The sequence below is a fragment of the Sycon ciliatum genome, chromosome 4, assembly GCF_964019385.1.
Source record: "Sycon ciliatum chromosome 4, ocSycCili1.1, whole genome shotgun sequence".
Lineage (NCBI taxonomy): Eukaryota > Metazoa > Porifera > Calcarea > Leucosolenida > Sycettidae > Sycon > Sycon ciliatum.
The window spans coordinates 9443580-9458155 of NC_088646.1; the positions used below are offsets into that span (position 1 = coordinate 9443580).

The following is a 14576-nucleotide window of genomic DNA, read 5'->3' on the forward strand; positions in this document are numbered from 1 at the left end:
ATTGCGAGCAAATACCAGCGGTCCTTTGGCGTTCGTCCTAAAGAGGTATTACAATGTATAATGTGTGGTTAAAAGGTTTGCCCTCAACTGAAGTACTGAACTGACATGTAGACCTTGTAGCATGCACCTGAATACAAACTATGAGCGCATTGTGCTACTCTGCGTTGGGGTCACTGTACATGTATCGTATACTGTGCCACTACGCTGATGTGTTTAGTTCAACATACCGCACCGTGACGCATGCGGCGCAGCAGGGCAGGCGCGCTGTCCCGTGCTCATTGTTTAGTGTTAGCTCTCGCTCTGCCGTGGAGAGGTGCTGGAGTGTGCGTGAAGCGAACAAGGTGAGTTTTTCGACTGGTTGTTTTCCATGTCCGTTTCCCCTGATCTTTGGTTGCAAAGTTATGGTTCTACTAAAGTTAGTCATTGAATAAAGTAATGTGCTGAATACCAGACCAGGCTACCGGTATTTCGCTTGACTTGCTGGCTAGCTGTCTGTGAACGAGCGGGCCCCGATACATCACACACGGCGAACGACAAGCAAGATCCATGGTAATAGCATGCCCACCCTACCCACAATGGAGCAAGCAGACTATACTAGCCAGTATAGAAAGTCTCTCTTTCCGGGCCACAGGTAGGTGAAATACAACACTAAAATTCTGCTAAAGTTTCACGCTGATCATGTGTGTGTTTCCAACCGATGCAATATAGGCGTTAACAACTGCCTGATTACTAGTATGGTTTGCTTTCATGTGAGTGCCACCCTCACTATAAGTAGTCAACTAATTAACTTTCTGCCGCTCCAGCTCACCTCAGATAGGCACAGCCACGATCAGTGACAACAGGTCCTTCTGACAGGTCCAGTAGCTGAAGATTGGGGCAGTTGTTGGCAATATATTTGAGTGCTCTACGCAACACAACCAGCAGATAACCATCATCAACGTCACACCAACACAATATGCTTGAAGGCACTGGAACGGGGAGGAGGAAGAGAGAGAGAAAGTGGCGCAAATTGCCAATATATCACATTTGAAACAAGGTGCATTGCGTAAACTGTTGAAAAGGATACCAACATACCTATCCGTGACTTTCACGCAGCCTTTCAGGATCAGCTCTTGGATTAAATTACAACTCTTAGCCAGTCGTCTACAGGACACAAACGTAAGACACATCAAGAGGAGAAAACACTTCAGTTGGTCGCATGTCTAGCCGTGGACAGCTCAAGAAAATAACCAGTATCCAGTCAAAACCTAACAAGCACACCATATTTTGTCATAGAAAATTAAAAAACAAAACTCCTCTCATGCAGACTAGTCTGGTCCGTACAAGCCCGCCAACTGGACAGCCTCTGGGCCACGTGCTGTGCTCTGCCGCTGGGCCATGTCCACGCGCTGTGCTCTGCATCACTGAGTGCTAGGCGGGCTAGATAAGAAGAGTTTGACTGGTAGAGATTGCACAATAATTATAATTATCACAGAATTCGTACTAAAAAAATACCATTCAATACTTTTTTTAAATAATCAACACGCATGCCTACGAGTTGCTGACTTCCGTTCTTGGCAGTTTCATATGTGTACCTTGTTTCTTTGTGATCAATGCCATCGCAGTAATACTGTCTGTTCGCTGTGCTTTGATCTTAGCGCCTGATATCATACTGTATCAATTGTGTACTCAGCTCGGGTGCACCTCAATGCCTCAGGTCTTATCGCATTCGTGCAGCGGGCTCTGGCCTTAGGTTCCGCTGGGTTCAGTTTTGCTAAGCCAGTTTTGCAGAGGGAATTCTTTGTTGCGTTCTTGTGCATGTGGAGGGAGGTTTTTCAGCTGCACCTTTAGCTTGGCTACGCTGTGCTGCATCGGCAGTGATTAGCTGTTCTTGGGAACAAAGAGTTCTAGTGAAATACAGTCTTCTTCACTCATGTGTGCGTGAGTCGAAGGCCAGGCCAGACCAGAACTGGTCCTTCGAGCCTGATACTGGGCAGTGTTCGAGGAGTGAGAACGGTGGTGAACGTAGTAGGGCACCATGGCGGAAAAGGCTCCCAGACGGAGCGTAAGAAAGAACTTAGGACAAAGTCCAGTCCAGTTCGGCCATGGCTTGGCCAACTGGACTGGACTTTGTCCTGGTCAGTACTTCAAGTACAAGTATGGTGGATTCAGTTAGACACAGCAAATCATTGGTAGCACATATCTTCAGGTGAATGCATGGTGCGTGCTCTTACACTATTGAATGTGTTTCCACACTACGACACCCATCAAGATTCAGCACGCGCAGAAAGCCACGGCAGCGGTGCGCCAAGCCCTCCACCACTTCGTCCTGCAAAACCACACATGCAACAAGAAGTTCATAGGGTGGTCAGATGCGGAGTTGAACTACCAACCATACCAGTTGAAGATCAGGATGGTGGACTTCAGCCACTATGACAGAGACAAAGTACGGATGGGTGAAGCAAGAAGATATACCAGTCCTGCTACCCATTGTTATACCATGACAGGGATCACCACTACTACCGCTTCTGCTGCTGCTGCTGTGGATGCACTGGTTACTGCTAATATACTTCCAAACCTTCCGATATAGGCACAGCTATAGCAACTCACGGTTACATCTCGTTGAAAGTTGAACAAGTCCACTCGCTGCCAGTTACTCCCATCAAGTGCCAGGGAATACCAGGCCTGGTGACGTACAGCGATAAGAGTAAGAACACACACACACACACACACACACACACACACACATACACACAGACCATTTGACGCCCATCGCCGGAGGCGGTGATAGCGATGCTACAGCAGAAGCCATAGCAGCTTGTGCTGGGATTGCACCATCCAACAGCTTGCAAGGCTGAAAAATTGACCGCCACTGTTCAGCCTGGTCTACACCACACAGCTATGAAGTGGCTTTTTCTGGCCAGTGAATCCCTACTTTTGGTCTTTTTCATTTTTTTACACACAGACACACACAGACACACACACACACACACACACACACACAAACACACGCACACACACGCATACTTTTATTACACTGCAAGCTTTTCCAGTTGTCCAGATCCTGCATGCAATGCAGGTCATCAACGACTACTACCGCCATACGTATTGCTTGGGTGTACCAACAACATGGTACGAATGCACAACTCATCACGTATGGTATGTTGTGGCTCATTGACAGGGCTACATTATTCAATTGCCACGCACTAGTGTTCAGCACAGCAGTGAGTAAAAGCAATGCTGTGACACAAATCATACCTCACCAGCGGTGTGATATTTATTCCGGGGTGACTGACGTCATCAGTACATGTACGCACATGTACTTCAAGCACATATCCATATAAAAAAGCAGATAAAACAGTATTTTCGGGTTGACCTGCTATGTCATAAAGTATGCTCAACACTCCACAGCATCTGGGAATCTCACCTTAGAGACTTGAGCACATCGACATAAGGAGACAACATCCAAAAAAGACATTATCCTGCAACAGTGGGCAAATATGCATTTCAAGAAAGAAAGAAAGAGAGAGAGAGAGAGAGAGAGAGAGAGAGAGAGAGAGAGAGAGAGAGAGAGACAGAGAGAGACAGACAGAAAGGGACAGATAAAGAGACAGATGACATCATGTAGTCAATTACATCTTTCTCTATTTCGAAGCAGTTCATCGTACAATTCCCATGGTCCTAATGACCCAGATCCAGATCCTTTCCCTGTCCCTACAAACAAACAGTCCTGTGCGCCACCACCTTTTTCAAGTATCAAAACTAGACACTTTCATCAAAGCTAGACTGCCATGATCACTGTACATTTAAAAAAAATTCCTATCCTCATGCATGTATTGTATTGTATTATATTATTCTACTTCGGCATTCCCAACAGACCCTAAGGTCTTCTTACAGGGTGCATGTAGGCGGCCTTCGGGCAGATAAATCCTTCCACCCCCCCCCCCCCCCCCAATAAACAATTCTGAACTGAGATTATACTGGTCGACTGGTTAGCTGCAGGCTTCACTCATAAAATCCAGACCTACTTTTGCTGAACAACGTCATACTTTACTGGGTGGGGTCGCACCACTTGGCTACGCATGTGTGGGTTACTGTGTTACTGCACTCGAGTATTTCCACATACTTGCTGCAATGCACAGGTACGGTGATTGGAGCATTATGAGACAGCAGAATGAGGGCATTGATGCCAATGCGGAGAAGTTTCTAATAAAAAATAAAATAAAATAAAGTTTGCACGTCCGCGTTACCACGTCCTAAGCTTCTAATAATAATAATATAAATGAGGGCTGAGTGCTGCTGTAGCGCAGCCTCCTCACACCAAGATCATTCGATGGAGCGTAGAGGAGACTACACGTTCCGAAAGCTGCATGATGTAAGAACAAAAAGGTGCTTCCAGTGAATTTTCCACACAAATTCCTATCGGGTGTAGTAGGGCACGCTCATCCAAATTAGGGGGAAGTGCACAAGTACAATTGGGAGTACATGTATACAGCTTTTTCAAGGACAGAAAATGACGTAATGTTTTAGTGTGCCCATGGGGACCCCAAAATGGCGGTGAACAGGGACTGGGGAAAAATGGAACAAACACCATGAATTGGCCTTTGCTGTGGTGTTGTCGAGGTGACAGTTGTTTGCCGAAGAGAGTATGCCAGTAATTCTTTGTTCTCTGCGAAAAGCCAAGTAGAAAATATGGTGATCTGCTGCGTTACGGGATGTTCTAACCATTTGAGACGGGGCAAATTCTTGGTCTTCCACATCCCGGCCATCTTCACGAATTGTGGTGTCCAAAATTGTTGAGCTGACCAAAAAGGAGAAGAGAGAAATATCTCGCCGCAATCCATCGCCATGACTTGGTTGGGGAGCGCCCCAAGGCGTTATCTCCTTTGTATCTGAACCATGGGGTGGCTGGGGTGCCACTGATGATTACCTGCACTGCAGTGCTAGCTTGTATGCGTGACATGTGGTTTTCTAGTTGCAGTGTGAGAGAGACTAGGTTCTTTGTGGTTCTACTCCGGTTGGCGGTTTTCTCTTTCAGCTCTCTTTACTCTTTATCGTGTGTAGTAGACGGACTTCCTCCTACACAAACCACTACGTATTGCACTATTCATTGCTGGCACCATCAGGTCTCTAGTTACCTGCATTAGATAGTATCTGTATTCTTCCTTCCACACAATAGCACTTATGTGGCCAGTGATGCGTAACTGTCACTATCCCTTGCTTACATTTAGAGATCGCTAGCTAGCACTCGGAGCTGTAACTGGACTTCAATCTCTTACCGTATATAGATCCGTCTGTCAGTTTCCCAGTTCAGTTGTTTCCGAGTCTTTGCTTCCGTTGTTTTAGTCTTATCTTCACTTGCGTCTTTCAGCATAAGTTCTGTGCTACGTACGTTGTCTGAATCTCTTCGTGTAACAGTATTCCCTGTAACTAATACATGTGCAATTGTGAGTCATGAGAGAAATCCAGTTTGCCTTGTCACTCGGTCGCTCATTACATTTGGTGGCACTAACTCTTCATTCAACCCAGCGCAGTGTTGGTGGGCTGGTCGGGTACGGGATTGTGTGCGGGGGTTGTTCGGGAGTGTCGGATTGTTTGTCGTCGTAGTGTGACTATTACATGCACACCGGTGATCTTATCCTCGCTGATAGAGGGCTAGACATTGCAGAACGTCGCGCCGTACAGCAAGCCCAGCTGCTGATCTCTGCCTTTACCAAAAGCAAGAGCCACCAACTGTCGGCCGAGGAGGTGCACGAGACCCGCCGCATTGCCAACGTGCGCATTCACGTCGAGCGTGTCACCGGTCTCGTACGACATTAGTACACCATCCTGGGAGGAACTCTTCCAATCACCTTCATGAGGTCACGGAAGAAGGAAACTGTTCCCATGGTAAGCATTATGGTGATTGTGCTCTCACTAACCTCTCAGAATCTGTAGTCCCATTTCATGGAACTTGATATGCCCTCTTGTGCAATTAGGTACATTATACAACAGGCAGTGTCGCTTGGCTGAAGATTGTAGGCATCCAAACTGCGTACAGCAGTGTACGGTTGGCATGCCGGAAGAAAGAAGTGCGGAAGTATGATCTCCTGATGCAGCGACAGGAAAGCTGACAGACGAAGGGAGCGTCTCGGCTTTCTTGGACCGGCAACACTTGCTTCAGCGCCCAGAAGACTACACGTAGTGGAATTTTGAGTTCAGGCCATACTCAAGTTCCCTTTTATCGGCTTTTAATGATGGACATAAATGCGGGTGGGGTTGACTTTGAATGCACTTACTTCATGATCAGCTCGGGTGGTAATGTGTTGATAAGGTCTCTGCCTTCATCATCACTCTGAAAAGACCGAAAAAAACAGCCAGCATAAAAAAAAAGCTAGAAGCGTCCGATTCACTTTATCTATATTCTAGAGCAGCAGCTTTGCAAGTTGCAACTGAAGACTTTTTCTAGGCCCAGGCGTTTCCATCAAATAGTCCAATCTGTGTGGGAGATGGCAACCAAACAAGGAAATAATGAAAATCCCGAAGTCAAGTACATGTCAAGTGTTCCTTCCCAATCTCCTGGCTGCAGGTTTGGAGGATTTGTTGTTTCTTGTCGAGAAAGCTTGCATTCGTGGAGCAGTGTCTGATGAAGCAAGGCTACATGAGTCTGTTACTGTACATGTATGGCAAATGCCGCACGGTTATCGTTGAGTGTAAAAGAGCAGACAGCGGCTTGCATATCAGACAAATAGCTGTATTGTATACACAAGCATGCAGCCAATGAAATTCAGGGAGTATTTTACTACTCCATGCTATGAATGGATAGCAGTATGGGTACTGTCGCACTAATAGTGCAGTCATGTAATACTAATACTAGCGACCTTTCAACTCCGTGATAGTACACGGTCGTGCATGTACTGCTATTGCAGTTTGATCCCTATAGTTTCAAAGTGAAAGGTAACGCTTAGGGCCTTACCATACTTGAAAAGAGTGACTCGGAGGACGAGTGACTTGCTGTCAGCGATGGAATCTCTAGTTCTGCGTCAATAAGAGGAGCTGACTCTTCGGTCTGTGTCTTCCGTCGACTCATGATTTTCTCTGTAGCGCCTCAGCACATGTGCAACAATCAATCAGCATTTGTTGTAGCGGTATCTCCACTGGGACGACAGAGAGGTCCACGCGCTGTCACCCAGTAGCATTGCAAAAACTAATCTTGAGACTCTGCAAGTCCAACTACAGTAGCTTTATGATTCAGACAAAGTATTCAGCGACAAAGCACTAAGAACATTGGACTGTGCGTGCCAAGAAAAGTGGAACATGCTCGGGACGACACTGAATTATTTCAAAACAGTAACAATAAACCTAAAAGGAAATTCAGAAGTGATCTACATCACTTGACGTAACTTAGGTGAACTATCTATCACGCCGGTCTGCTAACTGTCTCAGTGTCTGTTACTTCAGTCTTCACTCAGCTCACACTGTCACAGTCTCGAGTCGAGTGCAGGCTGTCCAAAGCCAAGTCAAGTGCAACTGATTAGATATTCAGTGAAGCCTGAAATATTTTGATGTACAGACTAGACTGGCAGTACTCGATCTACCCGATCGAGTCGTGAAAACGTTACGTCTGGAGTGGAGACCTGTTTTGTATTTGTGCGCTTGTGAGCGCTAGCGTGGTGTCCCTCGTGGCCCCAGCCGCGAAGACTCCCCCAGGAAGTCGTGTTTTGACAACTCCCTGATTGCACTTCAAAGCAGAAATGCCAAAATAAAAATTAATGGACTACTAGACTGTACCAAGAGTACGAGCCTCAGCTTTTACTCTTGCCACTTGGTATATGGGTGCGTTTGGTTGGTACGATCTAGAACAGGATCGAACAGCTGGTGCACATGGAACAGCCTCATGCCAACCAAACGGTACTCCAGAAGAAACAGAGCACATTTTTGTGAACAAATATGCCAAACTAATTAGTACATACTTCAAAATGTGTATGTGTCACCATGGTCACTGTGTACAGTACGACGAGTCCAACCCAAAAGCGTGTGCACGTGACCATTTGGGACCAAAATCGATGTTCCCACCAGGTTTCACCGTGAAAAAGTGAAACTGCTCGGTCTGCTCCGGCCTCGGGCAAGCAGAACATGTTGTGGCCGACCCAGAACAGGTGCAGTGCCAACCAAACGCGCTGTTCTGGTGAATCATCCTGTTCTAGGTCGTACCAACCAAAGGCGCCCTGAGCTTATAATAAGTTATATTTAATATAAGCTTATACCCGCACTTGAAAATACCGCCATTCCGGCAACAGGCTCTCAGCTGCACCAAATAGATAAATAAATAACTTTGCCAATATTTCGCCCATTGGGCATCATCAGGGCAATTGCCGCAGCTGAGAGCCTGTTGCCGGTATTTTCAAGTGCAAGAAATACGCTGCAATGGAGTTTGTGAGAATTCTGAAGAAAAGCTTATACTCTTGCACTATATGTACAGGGTGCCTATTAAAACGTGGGTCATGCCAAGGCCAGGGGATGTTATCACCCGGCCCCTATTATGCAGGGCTAGATATCAATAGATATCAATTGAAAATATCATGCACGTTTGGGAAGTCAAGGAAGGGTAGGATGACAAGCTACCAACAGTCGTTTTGAAAAACATCAGTATTTTGATACAGATGCTGCGATGTCAAAGCAATATCATATGTGCCGCCCGTTTATTCTGAATAGACGAGAGGCGCTCGCAGCCACACTACTGCTGAGTAGCGTGTAAGGGCCGGAATAGCAACACGACCACGGCAAGCCACCTACGTATCCGGTGTTGATGGTTCTTAGTTGTGCAGATCACGCTTTCACAAACTCTCACGGTGCAGCACGCACACAATACACACTTTGCAAACCATAGGAATCAAAAAAAATGACACAGGCTGCAGGGTGCTGGGCTTTTCTTTATCGGTTTGACTTGAAGCAACTCAAAATACAGAATCTTAAAAAAACCTGGATAAAAACAAAAATGTCTAGCAAATAAAACGTACCTCGCGATCGCTATACGAGTAGAGTTGTGAAGCGACCACAGCAGACTGAAGAAGCCAGGGAAGAAAGGGGAAAATTTGGAAATTAGCTATACATGTACATGTACTTATGATGAAAATATCAAAATATGCTACAGCGATATGGGTAATACAATGCAGGCAAATGCACAAGTCAAACAGATTGATTTGATCAGTAAACCAATTGCCAGCAACTTGTCACTACGAGGGTGATATTGCCAGGGTTGTCAGCTAGTTGCCAGCAAGGGAAAGGGGTAAACAGTACAGGCTACAAAAACGATCACGCTTATCTATGTCATTCCTAGCTGTGGGCATGGGCATTTCTGTGTGCAATGTTACCATACAACCGTTTAAGAGGCATACACTTAGACACCAGTTATCCAGACGCCAACGTTACGGCCGGGCCACACTTTAGGGGAGTTTTATGGGAACTATTACCACATTTCTCCGGCCTTTCTTCATCAAGAGGTATGTGATTTGGAGTTACGGCCAGTGCCCGGTCCCGGACCGCCCGGATAAACGAGGTGTGTGTGAGTGTACTGTCATAGCTCAAGCTGGGAGCAGAGTGATGTGTGCAGGTGCAGGCATACATGTATGCGAAGTCATCAAGAGAACCTAGGGGAAGGCGCCTGGACAGACTTCAGCTGAGCCATGTGGCATAGAAGCAGCACTCTTGGATAGGACTAAGCCATACAGTTGCACAGTCCTGGTACCTCCTCCACACACCGCATAACAAAAGCAACAGTAGAGCTATTGAGATCTGAGGAAGGCTACTGTAGCTTCCATAGGTTTTGTTAGAATTTTCAACTCAGCCATTGCCGCCTCCATGTCTTTTGGACCCTTGGCCTCTGCTTTGGAGATGTATTTCGGCTCGGTGTATCCATCGAATTCAGTAAGGAGTGGCCGGTCTGTGAGCATTTCTGGTTTGAAGTCAGTTAAGAAATACACATTGCAGATGATGAGATCACCTTTCACATGCTCAGTAGCTCCTGAGCTGGGTGCTTCGTCATCCAGCAGGCGTACAGAGAGTGAATGTCGCTCGTAGTAGCGTGGACATCCTTCCAAGCTATCCATGTGCAGCAGCATGGCATCATTGATCCGGTACATCTCCCCAATGACATGCTGTGCAAATTCACATCATAACGACAAAGAGAATACTAGCGCATCTACCTGCAGTATCCAACACTACTGGTATCATGAAGAAAATTCTCCTGTAGTCCAAAGGCATAACGGCGTGCATCACCATGGGACACAGTAAAGACGTGTACTGCTACAGTACAACAATATTATACCTGCATGATATCCCAGATCTTCACCACTGTGGAGTGATCATGCACACCAAAGAATGGGATGCCAAAGAACTAGGGCTGAACAAATCGTGGGTTTTCGCCGATCGATCATGCTGTTAAAAATTAACTTAGCCACCATTTCGAATTTTTAGCAAACAGGTGCCACACTCTGAACCCCCCCAGTAGAGTCTTCTTGGGCACATCAAACTAACCATTACAGTGTACCGTGAGTGAAATTTGAATTACGCTTTGCTAACTTTGAATTATCAGCAGGACACCTATACATTTCCCATGTCAGTGGATTCTGTGGGACTTCTAAACAGGCGTACTTCGAAGTACATCCGCTTTGCGGACTCAAGCTCAGACTTCGGTCGTAGGGAAATGGTATTGACCGAAATCGGTCCTGAAAGATATTCGAGCAGTAAATTCTAAAACCATGCTCGAAATACCAGGAGTCAACCTGTACCAGTTTCTAATGTAACGACAGAAGTCTCCTAAATCATTACTTGCAGGCAACAGGCCTATAGTCAAGTATGCACGGCATTTCTCCTCCTCGTTAAAGGGGAAGTTAAGGCTTAAATCAAAACTTCACCAGTTGTAGTCTTCGGGGTGCTGAGTCGAATGGTCGTGGTCCGAGGAAGCTGAGACGCTCCCTTCCTACTTTAATCCCAATCGAACTCGCGCACTTCCACCGAAACTGGGTGACTGCGCCCTACTAGATGGGGATTTGTATGCAAAAGGTCACTAAAAGCGCTGTTTCGTTCTGATAAAAGCCCGGATGACCGCGATTGGTCCATATGTTGTAGTCTTTAGGACGCTGAGTCGACTGGTTTTGGTCTAAAAAGGCTGCGATGCAGAGTTCGGCCCTTATTCCCAAACGAACACGGGTGAGTAAGCGGTCACGTGCTCATGCGTACACCAGTCACCTGGTCACCGGCACCGTGCCTGCAGGGTACAACTTTCACACCAAGGTTCAACTCAAAGGTTCAAAGGTTCAGCCCGAGTGACAGGAACACTGTAAAAGTTGCAGCCTGCAGGCACGGTGACCAGGTGACTGGTGTACATGTACGCATGAGCATGTGACCGCTTACTCACCCGTGTTCGATTGGGATTAATCGCAGCATCTTCGGACCAAAACCAGTCGACTCACCGTCCAAAAGACTACAACATATGGACCAATCGCGGGCATCCGTGGTTTTATAAGAACGAAATGGCGTTTTTAGTGACTTTTTGCATACAAATCCCCATAATTATAGTTGGGCGCAGTCACCTAGTTTCGATGGAAGTGCGTGAGTTCAATTGGGAATAAAGGAGGAAGGGAGCGTCTCAGCTTTTTCGGACCAAGACCATTCGACTCAGCACCCCGAAGACTACAACTGGTGAAAATTTGATTTTAGGGTATACTTCCCCTTTAAATTTAGCACCTCGTTATTTTTACAGTGCTGGTCAAAGAAATTCGATCACACATGATTGTACAATTCAATGTCCAAGGGCGCTGGAAGTTATTTTTGGGTGGTACGGTCAACCATCTGAAGTACTTTAGGGGGGGGGGGGGGGCTCCGCTGAAAATTGAATCTGTGCATTTTATTGACTCATACTGATTCACAGGCAGCAAAGGTGAAAGGCGACACGGTCAATACCGTAATGAGCGCAGCGTGTCCGACACCCCTGTCCTGATGTCATGCCGGACGCTGTGAAGCCCAAGTAAGACCTGTGCAGGATGAAAACTGGAGTCATGCGATCGGATTTGCAGCACTGTATCACAAGTTTAAGGGATTGAAAGGGAAAAGCCAAGGGCGGCAAGCAAGGGCAAGATTCAGCCTTCATGACAGACAGAGCATGCTTGATTTGATTTCTTACAACATGAAGCAACATATTAGGAAAGGCCAAAGGCTGACAATTTGAAATCTTCCCAAATGACGTTAATCGGGCATGATAGCCTGATTACACCTGCAGCGGGAAGGCCACCTATAAGCCATAACATGGGCACAATCATGTGTCATGTAAGAAATGACTTTTACCACCCAGGACTCCAATCAGGGACCTTCGCTATAGGCTACAGTCCATTCAGAAAAAAATGAACTTCTAGCTTTTGGCCATAAATGGGTCAAACGTTGAGTTTTTTTAGAATTTTTTTCTGCAATCCCATGTGGAATCCTCTTCCAATTATGTTTCTGAAGTTTTTTTGTCCAAAAAGCAAGCCATAGCAAGAATAGGATTTCGGCCAGGTTTTGCCCCAAAAGCACTGAATTGGGAAAAACCATCAAAATCCAGGCCGTTTGACCCCGCCTGCAACAGTGCATTCTGCGGTTCGAACCCCAGTTCAGGCACCCTTTTTGGACCCTTTTTCAAATTTCAAAGTTCGCAGCACTGCACTGTGTACGATGAAATCACGAAAAATCGCCAAATACGGGAGCTCGCCAGAGCCAGGACCCATTTTTTTATGAATGGACTGTAGTGCTGCTCGTGCTCTACCACTAGCTATTGTGCAGCTGTCATCCCAGTAATTTGTGTACGTGCACATGACTCTACATGTCTCAACACTACAAATAATGGCCTGGCTGGGAACCGCCAAAATATACTAGTACATGACAGAAAACACTTGAATGGTAATAAGGACCAAGATCCGTTTACCCGGCTGTCCCCACAGGATACCGCGATTGCAGAAAACCCGCGTTATCCATGGGAATGTACAAGAAAATAGTACATGATGCTGAAAATGTACATACTACAAAGTCGCACCTAGTACCTACCCATGAGTTTGTATGACAAAGTTGTATACTTGCATGAAACTGTACGCGAAAGTTGTACCAAGGATAGATAACACGTGCAAAATGACCGCATTATACCGCATAATTTTAAGATTTTGTCCGCGTTATTCTGTGGGGACAGACTAGGGGCATGATCGATTGGGCGAATCCCGAGCAAGTGCGCTCCGAGTGGACGTGATCGATTGGCTGAATCCGGCCGAATACGGAGTACTAGTAGGTGTGCTCGGAGTGGAATCCGACCACACAAGCCCCCACACCGGGCGGGAGTGGCTGGAGTTGAAATGGACTTCTGGTGTTTTTCGACAGCTTTCACAGAATCTCTGTACGATACGCGTACATTCTGCGTACTACACCCTTGTTTTGTTCGATTGGGCCAGTGTTGCCCGGACTACACCGCCTGCTCGCACTCAATCCAAATTCGCCAATCGATGACACCCTAGGTTACATTCGTCCGCATGCCAAATCACCCTATGGAGGGCAGGTATACAGTCAACTTCGCTTATAACGACACTCGGTGCGGCATCAGAAAAGTGTCGTTATTCGCGAAGTGTTGTTATACCCGAAGTCTCATTATATGTGTCACAGTTGGATGGGACTTTGCTCTGGGCATGAAAATTATGTCGTTATTCACGAATTGTCGGTATATCCGCAGTCGTTATTAGCGAAGTTGACTGTATGCTAAACAGGTACGTGTTATAGACTGAAGTACTTTTAAGACTACTTCAAATGCATGTCATGTCATGATAGGTCTGCATAAAAGCCTTGACAAGAGTATTGTCATCATCATGTGTATATAGTAACACTACAGGTCATGGAAATAAATATTTGCCAAGCATGAGCTCACATTCTGCCATACACCATGGTACACGCGCCGACCCAAACCTCCATGTCCTCAGATCAATGCAGAAATTATTTGCAACTCAAATGTACTAGCAACAGGATGGTCCACTACAAAATTGCACCGCTCACCTTTCCCTGGCTTTCAGCTGGCAAGAGACAGGGAATGTTGTATCGTGATGCAACAATGAGAGGGTAGCATTTCTCTGTCTCTGCCCTGGACACAAACTGAGCTACTCGGCCGTTGCTTCTGTCTGCAGTGTATTTCGCATAGTTCGGCTGACCACGTTTCAGTGTTCCATAAACAAATACCAGATGGCGAGCTGTGTCAGCAGTGCTCTCCATGGCTGTCACAGCTCCTTCTGAGACCCTCTGCCTCGCCAAACCAACAACAGATGTAATACGTATTCAAATAAGACTTCCAAAAGGCATCGTTCATGGAGCTATGTATCTGCAAGATCAGGAATTATTTGGGAATGCAGTATTGTAGTAGTACAGAGTAGAGCTACCGGTATGCAGGACTAATCTGGAAACTGCTCTGGTGGATTCAAAAATGATTTTTTTTTTTTTAAATGCCGTCTCAGACTCAGCTCCAGGAACACACGCAGACGTAAAATTGATGTAGACGTAGACCGCGGCGGTATGCGGTATGCAGGTACGTGAATTGAAGGGCGGCCTAGCACTAT

General features: G+C 46.3%; 2 protein-coding genes across 2 annotated transcripts in view; both read right to left on the bottom strand.

Moving 5' to 3' along the window:
* LOC135814349 (F-box/LRR-repeat protein 2-like) overlaps positions 1–7492 on the bottom strand; it is a 15988-nt gene extending 8496 nt beyond the window's left edge. Inside the window, exons 1-7 of the mRNA XM_065327453.1 lie at positions 6935–7492; positions 6258–6313; positions 3407–3461; positions 2590–2664; positions 2214–2308; positions 1075–1143; positions 809–904 (exon numbers count right to left, since the gene is read on the bottom strand). Of these exons, the coding sequence (XP_065183525.1) occupies positions 809–904; positions 1075–1143; positions 2214–2308; positions 2590–2664; positions 3407–3461; positions 6258–6313; positions 6935–7048 (560 nt within the window). The 5' untranslated portion in view covers positions 7049–7492. The remainder of the gene's footprint in view (positions 1–808; positions 905–1074; positions 1144–2213; positions 2309–2589; positions 2665–3406; positions 3462–6257; positions 6314–6934) is intronic.
* A 1379-nt stretch (positions 7493–8871) lies between these two features.
* Positions 8872–14415, bottom strand: LOC135814350 (gamma-glutamylaminecyclotransferase-like). Its single transcript, XM_065327454.1, has 2 exons — positions 14023–14415; positions 8872–10115 (listed from the first exon to the last, which is right to left on the bottom strand). The coding sequence occupies exons 1-2, from the start codon at positions 14233–14235 to the stop codon at positions 9744–9746; spliced, it is 585 nt and encodes a 194-aa protein (XP_065183526.1). The 5' UTR covers positions 14236–14415; the 3' UTR covers positions 8872–9743.
* Between the last annotated feature and the right edge of the window lie 161 nt (positions 14416–14576).